A 22,338-nucleotide genomic window follows, 5' to 3' on the forward strand; every position below is an offset into this window, starting at 1 on the left:
TTCTCAGCACCTCCCAAACACATGGATTTTCTCGAAAAGACCTCAAGCCTGGCTTTGGAGAGAGCATAGGTAAGCTTCACTTTCAGTTCAGTTTTAAATGGTAAGGTTTCAGTTACATGCATGTGTCTGGGAAGGACTGACCATGAGGATGAATAAGTGAGACTTGGATTATACTTAGAAGTCATGTGAGAGTTTGTAAATGGATGTTGTGATATAGTTCTGCTGTTGTTAAACTTTGTCCCCAATCAATAAATCAATATGTTTGCTGTTTTCTGTGGAGGCATACAGGAAAAATCTTTTCTTCAAATTCAAAGTTACACGTCATGACTATCTGATATACAAGTGGCGTCCAGAAACACCAGACAGACGCAAATGTCTGAGCTCTCTCTATTGCTGTAGTTTCCAGAGTCCCTTCCAGTTTGCCTTTGACAGGGAGCCTGACGACAACAAAAACAGTTGTAGGCAAATGAACTTTAAAAGAAAAGAAAGAAATCAACAAAATGACTTCAAAGAGTCATTACTTTCACAATGGCTGTTGTGTCTGCCTGCCAGTGCAGAACACAAACCTCCCCCCACCCCTGACACTTGTGGTTTTTGCTGCAGCTCATATAACCTGACTGACATGAAACTTGTCTGACATTTCTGAGAAAGGCAACTGAGTTACGTGAAGGCAGGTTGAATACATGGACTCTCACATGCTGAAGAATGAGCCTTCGAGACTTTCCACTATACCTCATGGAAACTTTGAAATGCTGGAGTTCACTACATGAATACATTGTTTTGTTTATGTTCCTTACAGCGGTCAGCAAAGGTAAATAAATACCCTTATTTTTTTCTTTTCTTACCTCACTTTAATTGACCACATGATAGCCTTTACTGTTAATCTCTATCTGATCTTATCAAAACAGTGTAGAATACTAATCACACATGTGAACGTGACAAGTCTTCGGCAGTAAAAGTTAGACATCAGCCACAAAATGTCGGTCAGCTTATCAGTATCATGTGGTTTCCATTCAAGAGATTGCATCTGCACTGAGCTGCTTCGTGCAGCGTACAGAAGTACCAGCCTTCATAGTTTTGTCTAAACTGAAATTTCACATATTGGTGGGTTATTTTGTTAAAAAAAAACAGGATGTCTTTTTCTCAGTATTGAGCTTGAATTTGCATGTACAAAGGGACTGAAGTGTTTGGATTGATGGATTAAACACCAAACTCTAACCTTGTCTGTATAATGTGTGACAAAGTGCTTCACAGTAGAGCTAAAAAAAAAAAAAAGGTAACTTCAAAAGTGGATTGATAATATAAAAGGTTAAATGAAATAAGAAAATGGCAGCTGCAGACTTTTATATTTCTGCTCTGGGTTTGTTGCTGTAGAAAATGTCTGTTTATGTCTGGACTCAGTAAAATTAATAAATTCGATCATTTTTGAAATTTTTGAAATGTGTTGCTTCTCAGGGTCAGCATGTGAAGCTCCCTCCAGTCCCGAGTGCTTCAGGAGAACTGCTGACGAGTCCATTTACAGGTGCGAATGGAGCATGAATACGACTGACAGCGATGTGACATATGACATTTATTTTGAGTGAGTATTTTTCTGTCTGAGCTGCAATATTTAAAAAAAAATGACATCTACTCAGCTAATAATTTGTTCATGAGGATTTCTTCTTGTTGTTTTTTTGGTGAGGATTTTGAAAATGTGTACGGCTGTACTTAGAAAAAGGGAAAAAGCACCAGTCCTCTCAGTGTGCAAATGAATAGGTTGTTCTACACACTACTGCTCCTTAAAAGGCAGTAGTGTGCCTTTGGGTCAGTCATTATCAACTTGTGGCAACTGTCCAAACTTTAACACCAGAAAGATCAGATTAATAGCAAATAAGCAGATACACTGCACACAAAAGGGCTGAATTGCTTCTTCCTTTAATTCAATGTTATAACCAATGCGTTTCGCCCATGGCTTCATCAGGTTTGTTCTATAATACAATGCACAGGTGCTTTTAACAAGGCTGCAGCTGCACTGAATCCAGTCAGCAACAGGATGAGCAGACTCCATATATGGTTCTATACACATAGGCCTACCCACCATCCGTGAACACCCCATATACCCCCATGCATAATATGGGTTGTTCTGCAGCCTTATTAAAAGCACCTGTGCCTTATACATATGTATATACATACATATATATAGATAGATATATATAGATATAGATATAGATATATATATATATATATATAGATATATATATATATATATATATATATATATATATATATATATATAGATAGATAGATAGATAGATAGAGATATATATAGATATATATATATATATATATAGATGCAGCCTGAAAGTATGTGTGGAATACGGGGATTTTCAAGGAAAAGTTTTGATAGTTGATACCACTCGTGTGTGCAAGTCATTCCCAACTTGTCAAATACTGACACTTGACTAGCGGCATCAGACACTAATGCACTGCGGCACCCTTTTGCGACGGTGTGGGACGCACCAAATAGTGGCATTCTGGGCAACTGCTGTAGCATAAAGAGCAAGAAAGTCTACATGGGGTGCAAACTCAGGACTTTCACCCTGGACTGCTGTTTGTGTCCCACATGAAACCATGTGTCAGTCAAGTTATTTTGATAACAACGTAGTGTGTTAGTACATGTAGCATATTATGCGACTAACGGCTATGTCACATGGTGTATCTGATGTATGTCACATGACATTGGTAATGAATGTGGTTCTGAACTAAACCTAAAATCCAAGTTTTTCAATTAGGTTCTAAGTTGATTTTGAAAAGAGACTGTGTGCACTGAATGAGCAGGGGTCCGTTTCACAAAGCAGGTTTAGTGAAAACTCAGAGTCTGTTAACCCTGAAATGAGGGAAACTCTGAGTTTTCCGTTTCAAAAAGGGAGGTAACTCAAACCAGAGAAAGAGGGGTAACTCTAGCCTGTTTCAGAGAGAGAGGTAACTTAAGCTCTCGGTCAGTTACCGTAGTAACAGAGTCTATGAACCTAACCTGGTCGGGACCAGGTTTTTGTCAATGAACCTCGAGTTTCTCTCTGACTCCGCCCTCTTTCAGAGCCACACACTCCATTTGATTTCCTCATTCATTCAGTCAGCAGGCGAGTTTTGCCGTAGCGTAGTTCTGCCGTCTGTCATTTAAAAAATCATTAAGAAAATCAGAGTCAGTAGGCTATATTAGAAGTCCATCAGGCACAGTATGTGGCGACTTTTTTCACTAACATGGCATGTCCTTCTGATAACGATCCCGTGGATGAAGGAGCAGCATTACTGCGCAGAGAATTAAATATTCGTCGAGAGATGGTTATCAGACCGCGCATAGATGTTCTAGCATTTCCAGACAATTATATTTTTGAGCTGTACCGTTTCACGTCACAGTCCATCATCTACATACACAACCTAATCCGTCCTTACATTTGCAACATTACCAATCGTAGTCATGCTCTCACATCCCAGCAGATATTGTGTGTTGCGCTGCGTTTCTTTGCAAATGGAAGTTTTTTGTACAATGTCGGAGATGCTGAGCACTTATTGAGTAAGGCAACTGTATGCGGGGCGGTCAGAAAAGTGTGCTCGTTTTACGGGCATCTGCCTTCTTTCTGCTGGCTGAGTAGAAGTCTGTGTTAGTTTAAATAGGCTTAATTATTTAACAGAACATGATATAGATGAGAACACATTTATGTGTATGAAAACAGTATTATGTTGGGGATAAAACAACTGCACAGTCAAACAGCCACTTAATATTTACTTTACAATGTAAAACATGATCAAAATGAGGCACCCCCATGAGATTATGCCGAGGTCTTACCTGTTTGAACAATGTTTTTATATTTCATCCTGAACTGCTGCCAAATACGCTTCTCCCCCGCGGGATTGCATCTAAATGAAATAAATTAATAGGCTACCATTCAAGCAGTTTTCCCCTGTAATATTAGTGTGGTTGCAAAGGACTACATGTAAACTTACGCATTGACCCGAGCAGCAATGTTCTCCCACGCCGTCTCCCTCTCTTTTGCAGCTGCAGCGGTGTTGCACTTCTTTTTGAAAACGTGTGCAAACTCGCCGTATGAGCGCATTATGATTTTTAATTCTAGTGGGGTGAAAAACGCAGCGCTCCTCTTCCCCGTTGCCATGGTGACTCGTCAAATCGGGGCTCCATTGATGCTGGCTTTTTATAGTCGTGGTGCACGCGCTTAACTCCAGGTGAAACTACTCCGAGTTGATTAAACTGATTCACATCAGCTGTTCTGGAACCGGAAACTCAGAGTTTCCTATCTCAGAGTAGATCAACTCAGAGTTCAGGATTAGACTCAGAGTTTGTTGAACCTGCTTTGTGAAACGGACCCCAGAAGACACGATGCATGTAATGAGCGTAAATTTACACACTGTCCTATAACATCCAAAACCAATGCTGGAGGGGTAGGTCTACATGAAGCATCATAGTTTGATGTGTAGATCCACTGACCAGACCAAGTGTCAGTATTTGATGATTTGGGAGTGAGAATGTGTTGATGTGAACAGTAAAATATGCAACAGCCCGGAGACGCTTATCTTATCTTAGCTTAGCTTAGCTTAGCTTAGCTTAGATTGGTTTAGTTTTGCTAAACTTAACTGAGTTTAGCATAGCCGAAATCATGGAAACAGGGTGAAACAGTTAGCCTGGCTCTGTCTCAGGTTAACTTAGGGTAATTTAATACAGATTTTTCAACATTTTAAATAGCAGGCTTTAGAGGTGCTGCTGTGTTGTCAGCCTTTGACAGAACCAAGCTAGCTGTTTTTAACAATCTTAAAGCATCTTAAGGTAAGCCAAATGGAAAACTCGATGTAAAAGGTTTCATAAACACCTTTCATGATGTGTCTCTGTCATTATCAATGCACTCAAAGCTCTACATGTTTGCCTGCAGTAAACTCAAATTCAGGAACATTAGGGAGAACTGGTCTAATTTCAACGAGGAACGGCTTATCAAGTATCGTCCTGTTAACATTTGGGTGGCGGCTCACGTAGGAAACTCAAGCTGCACGTCCACCAGGAGGACTGTTATTCTCGGGCACACAGGTACTGGATGCTCCTCTCATTTAACCCAACAGCCTGTGAGATTAAAATACACTGCTGTCCTTTTTAAGTGACAAGTTAACAGAAAATTTTAACACTGATCTGTCACTAAAGTTCATATATATCCTCAACAGTTAAGTATGAATCACCGAAAAATATCAACATGTCCTGGTTTAAAAACAACCTCAGTTTAAGCTGGACAGCTGCTGAGAAGCATCCGGCTTTAGCTGAGGTCCTGTTCAGACGAGACGAACACCCCACAGAATCATGGGAAAAAGTAAGGCATATTTTGTTTGCAAATCGAATGTATCTGAAGCTGTCCTCTACTTCTGCTAACATGTTTAACCTTTTATCCATTTTGCTATTACAGAGAATAATTAATACCTCCAGTGACACTTCTATGTGTGAGTAGTCTCTTGTATCTTGTATCTTGTACCCTCAAGTCTTTTGAATAAAAAGTTCATTCAGCCTGATATATACTTGTTCTCGGGGATCTGTCTCATTCCAGTGATTTTTTATGTTTTAGCCCAGTAATTTAAATTCTCATATTTACATTACTGCTATTTTTCAAAGAAGATAATCCGTTTTTAGACCTGTTTTCTGACTAAGTTGCTGCAAGTTATAATACCGACTAAAGCAAACAGTGCATTAGTACAAATCTCAATACTCTATCACTTATCTCACCTGCCTGTGTCTCTCAGCCCATTCATTCCTTCTGAAGACGTAAATGTTTAAAAGCCAATCACAGGCATAAAATGTTGTTTTTTTAAAGGCTCATGAAAACTGTAGTTTTTTTTTTTTTTACAAACCTTGCTCAAACTGGACAAAATAGTGCATTTTCTGGGGCTCAGTATGTGCAAGTGAATATTTACAGCAGCAGGCCAGTGAATGTAGGATTGACTTAAAATTGACTCGCTGTAAAAAGCACTATGTCAGAGTGCAACAGTGAGGCTTACTGATATGTTTTTAATAGTTTTTGGACAACAATGGACACCGAGTAATAACATATATCAGGCTTTGGAAGTAGCTGTTAATAGGTTTAAATCATTCTCTGGTCTTTACATGTGATTTGCTGTCAATGGGAAAAAAAATGGAAAAAGGAAATTATTTTGTGTCACCTTAATGAAATGCCTTTGTTTTTCTTTTTCATCTGAACAGACAAGGTAATTGTCGTGAATCTGTTGAAGGATTCAGCTTACCAGGTTCAAATCAGACATCGGTCCACTCAGGCTCGTAACCCACTGTGGAGCAACTGGTCATCAGTTGTGACTGTTCCTGCAGGTGAAGTTCTAGATTTCATGGTGTATTTGTTAGTGCTGAGGACTTTGAATCCAGTGTCACAGCAATTGAGAAGACTGACTCACTCTGTAACTGAGTCTCCCCTCTTTACACTGTGGTGTGTCGGGTATGATTTCTGATCTGTGTACACTGGATATAATGAATCCAAACTCAAATATGAAATATAGGTCTTAGAAATATGAGTCTGCACCGCTGCTGTGCAAATATCTTACATTATTTTACATGTCTGAGGTTTCAATTGCTCAAAATGTTTAAAGGTCACACTTTCCTGCTTTTGGAGATGGTAAACTTGTGAAGAGAAAACACAAACTATACTCAACTCGACTGCTCAGTAACATTTTGTGTTCATATTGCAGAACTTGAACAAGAACCTGACGTCACCATGACAATAAGACATTTAAATGGTACTCGTAAGGTGATGCTAACATGGAAGGTAAGCCAGTGACAGGAAAACGACACCAATACATTAACATTTGTGGGTTTAGATTAGAGCACAGTTTCTCAAAGTGCCCCATGGGCCAATGACGGCCCTCAGGAATGCTTTGTGCAGCCCCTGAACGTGACAGAAAACAAATGCATTACATTTCAATCATCTGAGGTCCATTTCAATACTTTCACTTTCAATAGCTTAAATTTAATATGCTACTCAGCAACTGCATTAAACTGTGTGTCCCTCTCAAGCCTCTGTCCAGTTAGGAATGACAACTTGTAGAAAGCTACTGTTCGCATGGCAGCTCATGGCACCACGCAAGTGTCGTGGGAATCATGATCTGTCATCAATACTACTGTAGTGTTGTTAGCTAAATTTAGGCAAGTTGGTGGACAACTTGGCAGTTTAATGCAGAAGTGAGATGAAAAAGAACTCAGCGGCGGCAGAGCCACGGGAGTGGATGAGATTCACCCTGGATATCTCAAGGCTCTGGATGTTGTAGGGCTGTCCTGGTTGACATGCCTCTGCAACATTGCATGGACATCGGGGGCAGTGCCTCTGGAGTGGCAGACAGGGTTGGTGGTCTCCATCTTCAAGAAAGGGGACCAGAGGGTGTGTTCCAACTACAGGGGGATCACACTCCTCAGCCAACCCGGTAAGGTCTACCCCAGGGTGCTAGAGAAGAGGGTCCGGTCGATAGTTGAACCTCAGATTGAGGAGGAGTAATGTGGTTTTCGTCCTGGACGCGGAACCGTGGACCAGCTCTTTACCCTCGCCAGGGTGCTGGAGGGGGCATGGGAGTTCGCCCAACCAGTCCACATGTGTTTTGTGGATTTGGAGAAGGCTTATGACTGTGTCCCCAGGGGCATCCTATGGGGGATGCTACAGGAGTAGGGGGTTGGTGGTCCCTTGCTAAGGGCCATCCAGTCCCTGTACTGAAGGAGCACAAGTCTGGTTTGCGTGGCCGGCAGTAAGTCGGACCTGTTCCTGGTGAGAGTTGGACTCTGCCAGGGCTGCCCTTTGTCACCGGTTCTGTTCATAACTTTTATGGACAGAATTTCTAGGCGCAGCCGAATGGTGGAGGGTGTCAGGTTTGGTGACAGGAGGATCTCGTCTCTGCTTTTGGCTGATGACATGGTCCTCCTAGCTCCATCGAACAGTGACCTCCAGCTCTTGCTGGGACGGTTCGCAGCCAAATGTGAAGCAGCTGGGATGAGAATCAGCACCTGAGGCCATGGTCCTCAGCCGGAAAAGGGTGGTGAAAAGGGTGGTGGATTGCCCACTCCAGGTTAGGGGGGAGGTCCTGCCTCAGGTGGAGGAGTTTAAGTATCTCAGGATCCTGTTCACGAGTGAGAGTAGGATGGAGTGGGAGATTGACAGGCGGATTGGGGCGGTGTTGCAGGTGCTTAACCGGTCCGTTGTGGTGAAGAGGGAGCTTAGCCAGAAAGTGAAGCTCTTGATTTACCGGTCAGTCTACGTTCCAACCTTCACCTATGGTCACGAGCTCTGGGTAGTGACCAAAAGAACGAGATTGCGAGTACAAGCGGCCGAAATGAGTTTCCTCCGCAGGGTGGCTGGGCTCAGCCTTAGAGATAGGGTGAGGAGCTTGGACATCCCGGAGGGACTCGGAGTAGAGCCGCTGCTCCTCCACATCGAGAGGAGCCAGTTGAGGTGGTTCGGGCATCTAGTAAGAATACCTTCCGGACGCCTCCCTTGGAAGGTGTGTCGGGCATGTCCAACTGGGAGGAGACCTCGGGGCCGCCCCAGGACACACTGCAGGGATTACATCGCCTGGCTGGCCTGGGAACACCTCGGGGTCCCCTCAGAAGAGCTGACAGAAGTGGCTGAGGAGAGGACTGTCTGGGCTTCTTTGCTGAGGCTACTGCCCCCGCGACCCGGACCCGGATAAGTGGAGGACAACGAATACGAGTACGAATACGAGATGAAAAAGATATTTTGTTTTATGTGTACACTTTTCCTGGGTGGCCCTTGATCATATGCTGGCTCCTGAAATTGACATTTAGTCATCAAAACTTTGAGAACCCCTGCATTAGAGCACCTTTTGGAACCCAGATCTAGAAAACAATGACTGTTTATATGATTTTTGCTCACAGCCAATCACTGCCAGCATTCTTTGATTTATTTCGATATGTTTTTGGCCCAATACTGCAGCAGCCAAGATCCATACAGTCTGAGGCGTGCTGAAGTCAAGCATGATGTATTTGAGAGAGTTACCGCCTAAAAGTATGGCTATAATACATGCGTGTGGCATCTGGTGGTATTTAACACAAATGAATTCAGCTGCATTCCCATGATTGTATCGAATGAAACAAAAAAAAAAACTGTGTTGGTATGAGCACCCACCATCTTTTAAACGATACTCAGCCCTTCTAATTATAATACCAGGGATACTGTTGGGTACGAAACTTGACCTTTAACATTTCGGCATTTAACGTCCACTTTGTATTAAGAATTTTAGATTCAGTTTTTCGTGACATTTGATTTTGTTTTTGAAGTGTTTTTTTTCTCGAGCAGGAACTTTGGCATTAAGAGGAAAAAATGACTTTTGACAAGTTGAAAGAAAAACACAATCCCACAATCTGACACATATTCATATGAACAGCTTTTAAACTGAATTTTATGATTAGTGCTTTGAACAGAGTGGAAACGAGGTCAGAGGTGTGTGATCCGTTTCTGAGTTTCACTGTGTTTTAACGGTTTTTTCAGTGAGCTACTTTATATCATTCTGTATAAAGGCCTCATTTTGTGTCATTGTTTTGCATCGCTTTGTCATTAATGTATCTTTTCGTCATTTTGTGTCACTTTGTAATATTTTTTTTTGTCTATTTTGGTCATTTTGTGTCTCTTTGTGGTTGTTTTGCCTCTTTTTGTAGTTATTTTGTGTCTCTTTGCAGCTACTTTAAATCTTTTTTGTGGTCATTTTTAATCTCCTCTTGGTCAGTAGGTGTTAATTTGAGGGACATTTTGCAGGTGAGGGCCAGTGGGCCCCCTTCCACTTTGCGCCCCGAGCTTCTTACTAGAACCTGTACTAATTCTACCACCACCACCACCAACAACAACAACAACAATAATGAGGATAAGAAAACATTACAATTGAAGATCATGCTACTAAAATATTGTCTTACCAATGTGTTAAATCTTGTAGTGCATCGTGAAATCTGTCTTAATTTTTTTTTTTTTAAATCACCAAAACCTACCAATGGAGTTTGAATAATACATAACATGTCTTATAACAGTGGTACCCAACTGGTGGGTTGTGGTCCAAAAGTGGGTCATGGGTCCATTCTAGAGCGCTAGCGTATCAACTTTGTAAAATACGCTCTTCATTTTTTAGTACAGTGAATTTCCAGCACAGAGCTTTTATTTTGAAGTGTCGATTCCTGCTTTAGAGTGAGTGAATGACGAACAGCTTCTTAACAGAGAAAGCAAACTAGTTTGAAACACAGCCAAACGCAAGAATGACGCTGATTATATTAAACTCTGGGGACCTTGTACTAATGACTAAGGAGAAATCTGGACCCCGTGGCTGGACCAGTTGGGAACCATTGTCTCATAAAATCAGTAAGACCATTTTGCACTTTAATTCAGATAATTTTATGGTCATGTGGTTTAGTTTGCTGTGTATATCTCCTCTGCTTTTCAGCCAATGCCTCATGCAGCAGCAGTCAGAGGAGTGACGTACAGCCTGAGCGACACACAGTCTTCTCAAGGATGTCCTTGTAAGAAAACGAGACATCCCATCAGCACGAATCGATACACTACTTATGTCTCGCTCTCTGCCGTCAACATCTCTGTTCTCGCCAGTAACACAGCTGGGTATTCTCCTCCAGCAGTCATAGAAGTACCAGCCAAACCTCCTGCAGATTATAAAAGTAAGCTGAAGCGTGTGTGTTGCTTGAGGGTGTCACATATCATGTGGTCTATAAGTAGATCTTAAACACTGTTATGACTTCTCCCCCTTGCAGTTTGTGACAAAACGTTACTGGATGAAAAATCAAATAAGCAAACTTGCCTTGAGTTTTATGAGTTTCAAGATGAAGATCTGAGGCCAGCTCATGTGATCACTCTTCTGGGAAGAGAGAAGAAAAAAGAGAGTAAGCACAAAAGACAGAGTAAGTTGTATTTAAAGTGCTTTTAACCACACAGCTTCATCACCTGAAAATGAGACAGGGCAGTAACTTTGTCAGAGCCTATACATAAATGCCTTTACACCTTTATGGAATGGGTTCTGCTCTGGTTTGCACACCTGATTTTGAGCCGTTCAGAGAATATGGATCAAAATGAATTGGCCAGGACCCCAAAAAGTTGGTGCAGCTGTTCTCGTTTCTTGACCCAAAGTGCAAACAATGATGACATCAATTGCCGTGTTGAGAAGAAAGGATGCATGTCTTCTACATCTTCTTATCATTAATAGTTGGTCCATGTTTGTTTTCTGGACAGATTTGGTGGAAAAGGGTTAACAGCAGATTTGTCAATTATTTGTGTTAATTACTCTTACCTTGTTTATCTAATGTTGTGACACACTTTCTGTGCAAGGCAAACTATAAATCGTTTCTGTTACAGACATAATGGACTTCGTTCGCTACCTTTACTTTGAACACAGATGTGATGATGGCAAACCCCAGACAGTTAAAACGTGCCTCTTTTATCAAAATGAGAGCGGTAAGTGTCTTTAAATTAGATTTAACTACACTAAAATGCACAGGTTCACCATAATGTGGCACTCATTTTAGTCTTCTAACTGAAAGTGCTGCAATAACTCCTCCATATTAAACAAAGTACTTTATTTGTTGTTGCCCTCCAGGAAGACACATAGAAGTGTTTTCTGACATATCTGTCGTAGAGCTTTGATTGATTTTAGGCACACATATTAAACACTGTGTCAAAGTGATGTTTTTCTGACCTATCCAACCACCTGCTCCTCCTCCTTCAGTGGACTTTTTGGCTCCATAATGATGCTGCATTAGTCCTTCCTTTCTTCCCAACAAGACAAGTAATCACTTTGGCTGCTGAAGAGCTTTCTCACTTGAACGTAAACATATGAAGGTTTTCTTGGAGGATAGAAAAACTCTATGTGTCTTTGGTTTTTTAACGTATGTATTTTTTGGTTTTTGCCTGCCTGCTGTCCAGTAAAAGAACAATTGGATAGCCATGAACTGTTGCACAGACATTCTTGGTCCACAGAGGATGAATACTCAGGACTTTCTGGGTGACCTGACTTTTCCTCTTTTTTTTAATTGAAAAGTCTCTACAGCTAGTATCAATGTCCCCCTTGGGTTGAATTCTTATAACTTTGGTGATCTCCTATCATTTCATACAGCTCTGTCATCAGGTCAAAATTTCAATTTGTCCAATACTTTGATTGAATATTTGCAGATGTAATGACATTCCCATCAGCTGTACTTTGTGTTTAGTGCTGAATAGAAAATGTTAGCATGCTAACATGCTAAACTAAGATGGTGAACATTGTAAATATTATACCTGCTAAACATCAACATGTTAGCATTGTCATTGTGCAGTGGCGCCCCTGGAGATTTTTCATAGGGGTGGCCAGACGGGGCCACTTAAACTGTCGGGGTGGCACATCAAAGCCAAAAGTTGTAACTGAATTTCAAGGATTCTATTATGCTGTTGAAGTATAAAGGCTAGTTGAAACAATGTCCCTTTGGAGACTTAAGAAATCGCATACTGATATAGTTTGATTTCTCATCTTACAGATAATGTTCCTAATTATCTGATGTGCTCAGACTCATAACAGTATAGATAACATTTTGAGTTCCACAGTAATCCTGTTTTAATGTGCAATATACTGTATCTGTGCACACGTTAGGCTATTCATGTTCTTCAGTTAGGCTGGTCATCCTTTCCCTTAAAAAGAGACAACTGTACCTCTTGAATTTGAAATACATTGACAACCCGGTCTCACTCCAAAGTCGTTGAAATCCGGCGCTTGGGCAGTGGCCTGCGGCATCAGATACTGACCAATAAGGCGTACTTCAACACTGGCATGATACACAGCCAGTTGCCATTATAGTTTAATGGTGCTTGGCGGCATCAGGGGGAAACGCAGTGGGACAAGAACTTTCACCCGGGAGAGTGGTGTTCATGCAAGATTATAAAGCCAAACCCTGTTCTTTCTTCCAAAACCTAATCATGTGTTTTTGTTGCTGGATGAAAGCAAAAATCAATTTGCATTGTTGTACCAATGTAGTGCATTTCTTTTGAAAGACACTCTATGTAAACATTAAATTTCCTGTGAAAACGGAAGTGTATTTTGAAAGAAGACAATGCATGTAACAGGCATAACAGGGTGTACTAAAACGTCAACAACAAACGCACCCAGGGTACCTTGCACGTCGTATGTGGACGTGGAATGTCCATGATCAAACACTGATATGTGATGGGGTTGGACTGAGAATGTGTTGACGTTGATTATGATGAACAAAACATTTACTGTTCTACAGTTCTACAAACCCCTTTGAAAATGGCCATGCCAGCTATTACCTCGCCCAAAATTTTGCCTAAGGATGGCAGTTGCTCAGTCCATAGGGACTTCGGTTGGGATCCGCACAGTTCAAGTCCCTGTCCAAACCAAATATGGTGCATGGACTGGTAGCTGGAGAGGTGCTAGTTCACCTCCTGGGCACTGCTGAGGTGCCCTTGAGCAAGGCACCGAACCCCCAAGTGCTCGGGGTGCCTGTCCAAGGGCAACCCCCCTCAATCTATGTCAATGCAATTGGCCTTAGGTTATCTTGTTTCACAAGATACCTAGCTTTTTTTTAGCTTAAAAAAATGAACACGCCACAGCCACTTAAAGGTCCAGTGTGTCAGATTTAGGGGAATATACTGGCAAAAATGGAATATAATATAATGAGTATGTTTTCTTTAGTTTAAAATCACCTTAATTATAAGAATCTCCTTGGTAGCCCCACTGTTATTGTGAGCCTGTTAGCATGCTGATGTTAGCGTAGCCTCATGAAGCTGCTCACACATTCTCACTCTGACCTCGTCACATATTGATGATTGGTCGTGGACTTTCTACGTCCACATTCAACGTGCAAAGTACCCTGGGTGTGCTGGCTGCTGACGTTCTGGGACACTGTGTCAAGTTCTGCCTGTTCCATGCATTGTCTTCCTTCAAGATACACTTCTGTTTTCACGGAATATGTAACGTTTTTTTCCCTTCAAAAACAAACACACATGGTTGGGTTTAGGCAACAAAAACACATGGTTAGGTTTAGAAAAAAAGAACAGAGTTTGGCTTTAGAATCTTTCCGGAAGCGAAACACCACCACCACCATCCACCACCCCTCCCACCCGCCCAAGTTGGACTTTCGCCGCCTTAACTTTCATCCTTGTCCTGCTGCGTTTCCCCTGATGCTACCAGGTGCCGTTAAACTATAACTGCAACCAGCCGCATATCATGTTGACGTTAAAAGATGCCTTTTTTCTTTGGTTCCTGACGCCGAAAGTCACTGCCCTATGCACCGGATTTCAACAACTTCAGAGTGAGACTGGGCTCAGCTGCTAGCATGGCTGTATATTTGTTCTGCTCAGCTGTGCAGTAAAGCAAAAATCATACTAAGTGTATGAATATATACTGTGTGAGACACACCAATCCCACTGTTTATCAGGTTTTGGCCAATAATGAACTCCTCTTTCTTTATTTCCAATTTAAAATCTGAATCTCACTCTGCAGACCTGATTGAGACAGTTCTTCTATATGTATGTCTATGTCTACGTTACATGACTCTGACCACTCTGTTGCCATTACCCAGCATATTTACCCAGCATTGCCATTACCCAGCATATTCAATGACATGAATTATGGTGCTGACACTGATGTGTGCTAAGTTTGTCCTCACATGCTGGTATCATAGGTCGTAGAAGGAAAAAAGTTAACCCACATTTTTATTTTTCTCTTCAGTTCCACGCATCGAACCTCAGAACTTAAGAGCTTTTGGTGAAACACAAAGTTCTGCCAGCTTTTCTTGGACAGCTATCCCCACTGCGGACCAGCGAGGTTTCCTTACACATTACATCCTCTGCAGTGAGAAAATCAGCTCACAGGATGAGCAGAAAGGTGTGAGGTCACCTTTTTTTGATACCTGTAGCTTTTTGTAATACTTAAGGTTTCTCAGAGCTAATGGAAAGAGAACTATTATACATTATTATATTTTCTGTAGTTGTATAATTACTTATTTTATTGCAAACACACAGGACTGGCGAACTAACTTTCACTTACAGGATGTGAGAAAATGAAACTTATCAATAACACAGCCACACTGTTTAACTCTCATGACTGTAGCGTGTGACTTTCATTTATTTTTTCCACATCTCATTTCATTAGAGTGCCATAATGTATCAGCCTCACTAACGGAGCACCGTCTGGAAAACTTGACGCCAGGAACGAAATACAACATCAGCCTGGTTGGAGTGACACGAGTGGGAGAAGGACCTAAAGCCACAGTAACTATCAACATACTGCCGGAGAAGCCAGTGAATGGTATCTTCCAACAGCTCTTTAGTTTTTGTTTTGTGTTTTGGAAAGCTAGATACAAGTCAGTGAGGCAGTTTTTCCACATGTGCCTGCTAACAAGTTTTTCCGTTTTTCCCCAAATTAGTGTTGTGGAGTATCAGCTTGCTGTTTATTTTCTTTTTCCTCACAACAATATGCACCTGTGTCTTGAAGAGGTAGGTGACCCCTGCTGTAAATAATCTGTGGTGGCAGTTTAGAAATGACTTCACAAAGACTGAACTTGGCTTTGGGAGAGAGTTTTATTGCAATATTCACGATTGATTATCCAGGGCCCCAATGGGAGGGGCCCTGGATAATCAAAATGTGGAATGAAAAGTTTGGTTTTGTTTGCAATGTCTTTTTATTTCCAAGTAATATGGCCATAACCAGTGTTGAGTTTGTCACTCTAAAAACTTATTACTCCCTGCAAACAATAATTTGTTTCACTACTCGTTATATTACTTTTCCGTGACACCCCATAAAATTGGTAATTCTTTGTAGCTGCAGCTGCCCACGAGTAAAATCTAGTTTTAGTTGTTTAATCAGTGCAAGGCTACAGCCAATTGCTGCGGCAGGCACACCTTTGGTGGGGTGTACTTCCTGGAGCATTACTTTGTTCTGTTGTTGGCTGTAGTAGCTGAGGTGTTTCACACCAGAGGTTTGAGGAACAGTGCAGCAGCAGCAGTGTTCTTGTCATCTTTCCTCCCGATAAAATCAAAGTAATCTGAATATTTCTAGCCGCTAAGGTTAGCATTGCCAACTAGCTTGCTGCTTTGTGACGTGCTTGCTCAGTGCAATGATTACTAAAATGAGTCCGCTGATGTGATGTTGCATTTCAAGTCAGTGGTGATGTGGTAACAAAAGTAACATTGTAACGAGTTGTTTGGTTTTGGAGGAAGTTATCAAGCCCGATATCACAAATCACAATTTGCCTCAGAGGGCTTTACGGCATACGTCATCCCTCTGTCCTTGGACCCTTACAGCAGATAAGGAAAAACTCCCCAAAAAAAACCCTTCAGTGGGGAAACAAATTTCAGTAATATTATTACTGAAATTTTATTAGTCATTAGTTACAGTAGTCGTTACTGGAAAAAGCAATATTATTATTGTATTGGCCAACACTGTCCATAACTATATTAAGATTGCCTGAATAAATTGGTTGAAAGACTGAACTTTGCATAAAAAAATGGTAAAGTGACTCAGAGAGCTCTGAGGCCCCTCTCACCCTTAAAGGCGCAAAATGGTTTTTCCACCCCTGCACTAGGATTCTTCTTTGAATGCAACTAAAGCCAAGTGATTGACAGCTCATGATGCTGGAGCACGAACACACACTGTCACATCTTGCCCCAATAAAGGGAAATCAAAAAATTTAAAAAAAAAAAAAAAAAAGGAAAGAAAAAGAAAGCAAACTGACTTTGTGCCTGCTCAGTTGCACAGACGGGAATTTAATTTGTCTGAGTTTCTGTTTTAGTCTTCTAATCAGCAGTTCAACCTGGAGTGCTGTTTTTGTTAACAGTTTCTTCCCTGTTCTAACACTTAGAATCAAAAACAAGATCTTCCCCCCTGTGCCAAAACCTGTTATTCCAGAGTTCATCCCTTATCAAGCAACGTGTCAGGTAAGCGACTCTTTTCGTTACCAGGTATTTGCAGCTTTCTAGCATGTGTTGAGCTTTTGCTCTTTCTGAAACCCTGACAGCTGAAATCTGTAGTCATTTATAAACACAAGTACAAGTTCACTGCAGTGTCACAACTGCTTGGGGGAAAGTTTGGGGATTTAACCTTTTTGGATATGACTTGCACTCGTCATAGCACACGTCATAGCATCTTTGTTCACAATGAAGGGATTTTATTTCTTTGACTTTATTGGACAATAAAACATAAAACATCATAAATATCACGAAACACCAAAAATATTAAGTGGAATCTCAAAATGAAAAAAAAAAAAAAAAGTAAAAAAAAAAAAAAAATAATGACACAATGGGCCCCTGGGCCTGGATGCATAAAAGGCTCCCCTGCAGCCATCTTCAAAAACCTCTTGGTTACGGTTAGAAAAATATCCTGTCTTGTACCCAAACACCCAGTTTGGGTGGCAGAAACACAGCTGGAAATACCCGCTTTTATTGTTTATTGGTCTTGAACAATGGTCTTCTGCTGCCTGCTGGTCAGCAGCTGTCTTGCCAAGGTGTCTCACCATGCATCTTCCCCTGCAAATCCTAATGAAAAAGTCCCCTCATACACATGTAATCAGAACTATGTCTTTAGAAACATTGATATGATGCATATGAAGCATACAAATGTAATGTATCTGTGGTTTTCAGAAATGTACAATGGCAACATTTTCTCCTGGTGACTGGGCGGCCCAGGTTCAATATTCTAGATACTAAATTTGCAAAACATCTTGTGTGCCAAAGTTATCTGGAGCCATCCAGAGGTAAATCATCTTATTGAACCAATCATAACACTGCAAACAAACAGGAGTGTGTCTAGAGGTTGTGTTTAAGTTCCATAAACTCTTGTTTGCTTGGAAAGGTTAGCCATTTTTTTACTTTTTTTTTTCACCAAAAAAGGATGAATCAGCAACCTGGTTGCTCAAAGCTGTAAACTGTGTAAAAGCCGACAAGAGGTAGTGCAAAAATACTGATTTTTTACACAATGACCATGACTAACTTTAGTTGTTATTTTCCTTCTGTTCTGTTTTTGTTTTATTTAGCGCATATAATACTTGTGGTGTACCTCAAGGATCAATTCTGGGCCCTATTGATTTGTATTTATTATTGTTGCTGTTGTTGATGATGTGGCCCCCCTTTGTATTATGTTTTTTATGTAAACTTTTGCTGCACAACAAATTTCCCTCGTTAAGGGGTTTCATAGTTTATCAGTTTAAACATTGAAGAATTTGTCTTTCTATGAATATAGGTTGATAAGTAAGTTGCAAATCATTGCATTCTGTTCTAATTTATGTTTACAGTGTCACAACTTTTTTCGTATGGGGTTGTACTATACATGGCAAACAAAGACAACAGCAAGCTAAGGGTTTTACAGAACAGTGTTATTTGTTTTTTGTTCATATGATAATTAAGTCTGACATCTTGAATCTTACTGTCCTCTGCAAATTTGACCCAAAACAGGAGATTCTGGAGAGAAAAGAGGAGACAGTGTATGAGCTAACGCTGCTCCAGCTACATCCAGAGGGCAAGTCAGTCCCTGAGGACACAGAGGAGACCACCATCCTCACAAGAGAGTGGGATGACGACACCGATAATGACTTGGAGGGCGAGAGGGGTGATTCAAGGATGTCAGGAGGAATCAGTGATGAGTGTTTGAGTCCTGGCTTGACGGATGAGGCTCTGAAGAGCTCCAGAGAAGGAGAAATATCAGAACTTGAACAGCTAGACAACGAGATTGCAATGCTGATATACAGGAATGGTTTGGTCTTTGATGTGAAGACGGACTCGCCTTGAAATGGATTTGACTGATTTTGCTGTCCACAGCACAAAATTGCATGAACATATTAAGGGTCAACATATTTGTTGACTTGTACTACAGACTGGACAAATACTTTTCTTCTCATTTTGAGCTTAAGTTTTCAACTTGATGAAAAAGGATCTGCACAATTATCTTGTTATGAGCTTGACATGAGAAATGTTTGTTTAATTTTCATGTATGTTAAATTTTGCCAGTTACATTGCTACCTCAGCATGCCAGTAAACAAAGAGGAGGGTTTATCACTCTCAGGCTTTGCCAGTGGAAGTTGTCAATAAACTTTTGTTTGTGGTTAGCAAATTCTGGTTCAGACCATTATGATTTCTGCAAGATTTAGGTGTTTCCAGGCAAAAAAAATCGCATCAACTATTGATTAGATTACCATGAAATTTCACTCAGACACTGATGGTCCCCACAGGATAAATCCTAATGACTTCAATGATCCTCTGACTTTTCCTTTTGCACCACCAGCAGGTCATAGTTTTACAAATTGTGGAATACTTTAATATCTAATGGATGAAGTTGCACAGCGTTTTGGAAAGACATTCATGGTCCTCAGATGATGAACCCTAATGACTCTGGTGACCCTGTGACATTTATTAATGTAGTGCTAGTGTGCGGTCTGTGTGGAGTATGCATTTTCTCCCTGTGTCAGCATAGGTTTTCTCCGGGTACTCTGGTTTCCTGCTACAGTCTAAGGACATGCAGGTTAGATTAATTGTCGACTCTAAATTGGCCGTAGGTGTGAATGTGAGTGTGAATGGTTGTTTGTTTATCATACCATAAAAATGAATACTGCACATTTACAGTCACTGTTATTTTAATTTAATTTAATTTTGTTTTATATTTTGCAAAATAAAGCAATGTGCAAATGTCAGTTTTCCTTCAAAGCGTCTGGTCCATGTTGGTCAGTGTAAAATGAAACTTATGACTGTAAAAACAAAGAACTGGTGCATGTGTGTGATGGCGGAGCAGTTTAACTGTGAGCGTGTCAAGAGTTGAACACATGACAGGAAGTGGTCACAAAAACAACCCAGTGCCCTTAAAAAAAGGTAGCTCATGCAAGGTGAAACAGATTACTCATTACCAAAGAGACTTCTGTGGTGTTTCGATCTACCTTGTTCAAACTAGAACATGTTGTGTTGATTTGTAAGAAGTGATGACTGACTAAAAGCATTTTCTGCCACACTGCACTTTAATTTCTCTGCAGAGAAAAAGGTTTTTTTTACTTTGTTCTTGTACTGTTTGGTTGTGACCTTCTTGAGGAGAATGTCACTGTGTTGCAAAGCAAAAGATATGGCAACAAGTTTAATACAAATCTCTCTCTCAAAAAAAAAACCAAACTAACATTATCAACAGAATGTGAGGGAGTTTTGATGCTGCAGAGATATCTATTGAAATGAGCATATTAATCAGCAAGCTCCCACCTATCCTGTCTTATGAAACCCACTTGTACCTTGGGGGGCAACAGTGACCTCACTCGATTATGAGAGATTGAAGAGAGGCCTCAAAGTTGTACTTTAATACAATGATTTTTTCACACATGAACTACTGTTAGACCAGCTGATCTCAGACTGTACAAACAGACATGAAAAACATTAGATAAAAAGTCAAATTCATATCATCCATGTAAAATTTTAACAAAATATGATTTTTTAAATTGGGAAAATATGATCGAATTTGATAGCTTTTTATTTATATATGAAATTCTTCATGGCCTGGCACCCCCTCCACTCAATTAAGTCATTAAACAAAATCAGGCCTCATCTACCAGATCTACCTTCAGGGGGGACTGTAAAATGCCACACAGAAACAGCAGCTTTGGACAGACAGCCTTTTCCAATCGAGCCTGGTCTCACTCTGAAGTCGTCAAAATCCGCCGCTTTGGCAGTGACTTGTGGCCTCAGAGACCAACAAAAAAAGCTGTCCTTTATCGTTGGCATGATACATGGCAGGTTGCCTTTATAGTTAAACAGCACTTGGCAGCATCAGGGGGAAATGCGGCAAGGTAAGGACGAAAGCTAAGGTGGCGAAAGTCTGACTGGGGCAGGCGGGAGTGGGGGCGGATAGGTCAAACAAACACGGACTTTCACCCATGAAAGCGGTGTTTGCGTCCCATAAGATTCTAAAGCCAAACCCTGTTCTTTGTTCCTAAACCTAAGCATGTGTTTTTGTTGCCTAAACCCAACCATGTGTGTTTTTTGTTGAAGGAAAAAAAAACATCAATTTGCGCTGTTTTACTGACATAGTGCATTTATTTTGAAAGAGACTATATGTACACATTAAATTTCCTGTGAAAACAGAAGTGTATTTTGAAAGAAGACGATGCATGTAAGAGGCAGAACTTGACACGGTGTCCCAGAACGTCAACAACCAACACACCCAGGGTACCTTTCACATCGTATGTGGACACGGGAAGTCCATGACCAAATGTCGATATGTGACGAGGTCAGAGTGAGAATGTGTTGTCCAATTGAGCAGCACACACCTGGAACACTGTACCCATAGAACTCAGGAACATCACATGTCTGAAGTCATTCTCCAAATCAATAAAATGCTGGTTACTGGACAATCAAAGATGATCTGAATTAGTGGTTACGTCCTTGTTTTTTTGCTGTATGTTCGGGCTTATGTGCTTTCATATTGTACGTTTTCCTTAAAGTGCTTTGGTTTTATGGTGATGTCACGGTCTTGCTAATTGTGCTAGTGTGCTGTTGTCCTCGCATATGTGCTTTTGTGTGTTTGTTTGTGGCTGTGTGTTTTGGCCTATGGTGTGTTTTATGTTGTACTTTTGTATAATATGTTCTTAATTTTTTTTGGTGACATGGTTATGTCATTGTTTTATTAATAGTGCTTATGTCTTGTTGTTTTTGCTTATGTGCCTTGCTATGTGCCTTTGTCTATGGTTATATGCTTGCTCTTTGCTTATGTACCCTTCTATGGACATGCCATCAATCCGCTTTTATCTGTGCTTATGTGCTTTTGTATGTTATTTTAATGTCTTTTTCTTGTATACACATATACCATCAACCTGCCAGGGACTATGGCTAAATCTGGCACATTTACGTGACTTAAGTGATCATGTTAATTAATGTGCACTGTCACTTTCTAAATAAAATAAACATAAACATAAGAATAGGTTTTGGAGGGTGGCTGAGTACATCGCAAGTCGTTTTTTTGTTTGGTTTCTGGTTTTGGTTTGATTTTTTCATTTTACATAGCTAATTTACACTAATAGTTCATTTAAACTTAGTTGATTCAAAATAAATCTGACTCTGAAGAATGAGTGAGAGCCATAGCCCTTACACAGTGGGCAGAGAGAGACAGCAGGGAAAAACAGCATCTAGAGCCAGCATTTTTCACATCAAACATTTTTTTTTTAACCACACCTGAGTTTTTGACTGCTGGAAAAGAGGAAAGACTAACTAAGAGTTTTAGTTAGTTTGTTTTGTTTTGTGTCTCTCAAGTCTCTTTGTCACGGTGTTTGATGAGAAGATGTCACACATTAAATTGTCA

General features: G+C 40.7%; 1 protein-coding gene across 4 annotated transcripts; it reads left to right on the forward strand.

Moving 5' to 3' along the window:
• Window positions 1-655: 655 nt before the first annotated feature.
• il12rb1 (interleukin 12 receptor subunit beta 1) lies at window positions 656-19,591 on the forward strand. 4 transcript variants are annotated; one of them, XM_049588812.1, is made up of 15 exons: window positions 656-811; window positions 1,456-1,579; window positions 4,923-5,074; window positions 5,206-5,348; window positions 5,442-5,475; window positions 6,230-6,352; window positions 6,727-6,803; window positions 10,465-10,693; window positions 10,787-10,933; window positions 11,385-11,483; window positions 14,749-14,904; window positions 15,172-15,327; window positions 15,446-15,515; window positions 16,880-16,955; window positions 18,468-19,591. In XM_049588812.1, the coding sequence occupies exons 1-15, from the start codon at window positions 706-708 to the stop codon at window positions 18,798-18,800; spliced, it is 2,025 nt and encodes a 674-aa protein (XP_049444769.1). In that variant the 5' UTR covers window positions 656-705; the 3' UTR covers window positions 18,801-19,591. The 4 variants fall into 4 exon arrangements, with proteins under 4 accessions (XP_049444769.1, XP_049444770.1, XP_049444771.1 ...); XM_049588813.1 differs by having other exon boundaries at window positions 10,787-10,915; XM_049588814.1 differs by lacking the exons at window positions 656-811; window positions 1,456-1,579 and adding an exon at window positions 4,171-4,437.
• The last annotated feature ends 2,747 nt before the right edge of the window (window positions 19,592-22,338 follow it).

This window comes from Epinephelus fuscoguttatus, linkage group LG10 (assembly GCF_011397635.1).
Source record: "Epinephelus fuscoguttatus linkage group LG10, E.fuscoguttatus.final_Chr_v1".
In the NCBI taxonomy this organism is placed as follows: Eukaryota; Metazoa; Chordata; class Actinopteri; order Perciformes; family Serranidae; genus Epinephelus; species Epinephelus fuscoguttatus.

What these genes read in the sequence shown, in the direction of transcription:
- il12rb1 (XM_049588812.1), top strand. Translation starts at nt 706, where the DNA reads ATGAGCCTTCGAGACTTTCCACTATACCTCATGGAAACTTTGAAATGC. An exon ending in ACATATGACATTTATTTTGA is followed by an intron (nt 1,580 to 4,922) that starts GTGAGTATTTTT and finishes GTTTGCCTGCAG; the next exon opens with TAAACTCAAATTCAGGAACA. An exon ending in CTTTTATCAAAATGAGAGCG is followed by an intron (nt 11,484 to 14,748) that starts GTAAGTGTCTTT and finishes TTTTCTCTTCAG; the next exon opens with TTCCACGCATCGAACCTCAG.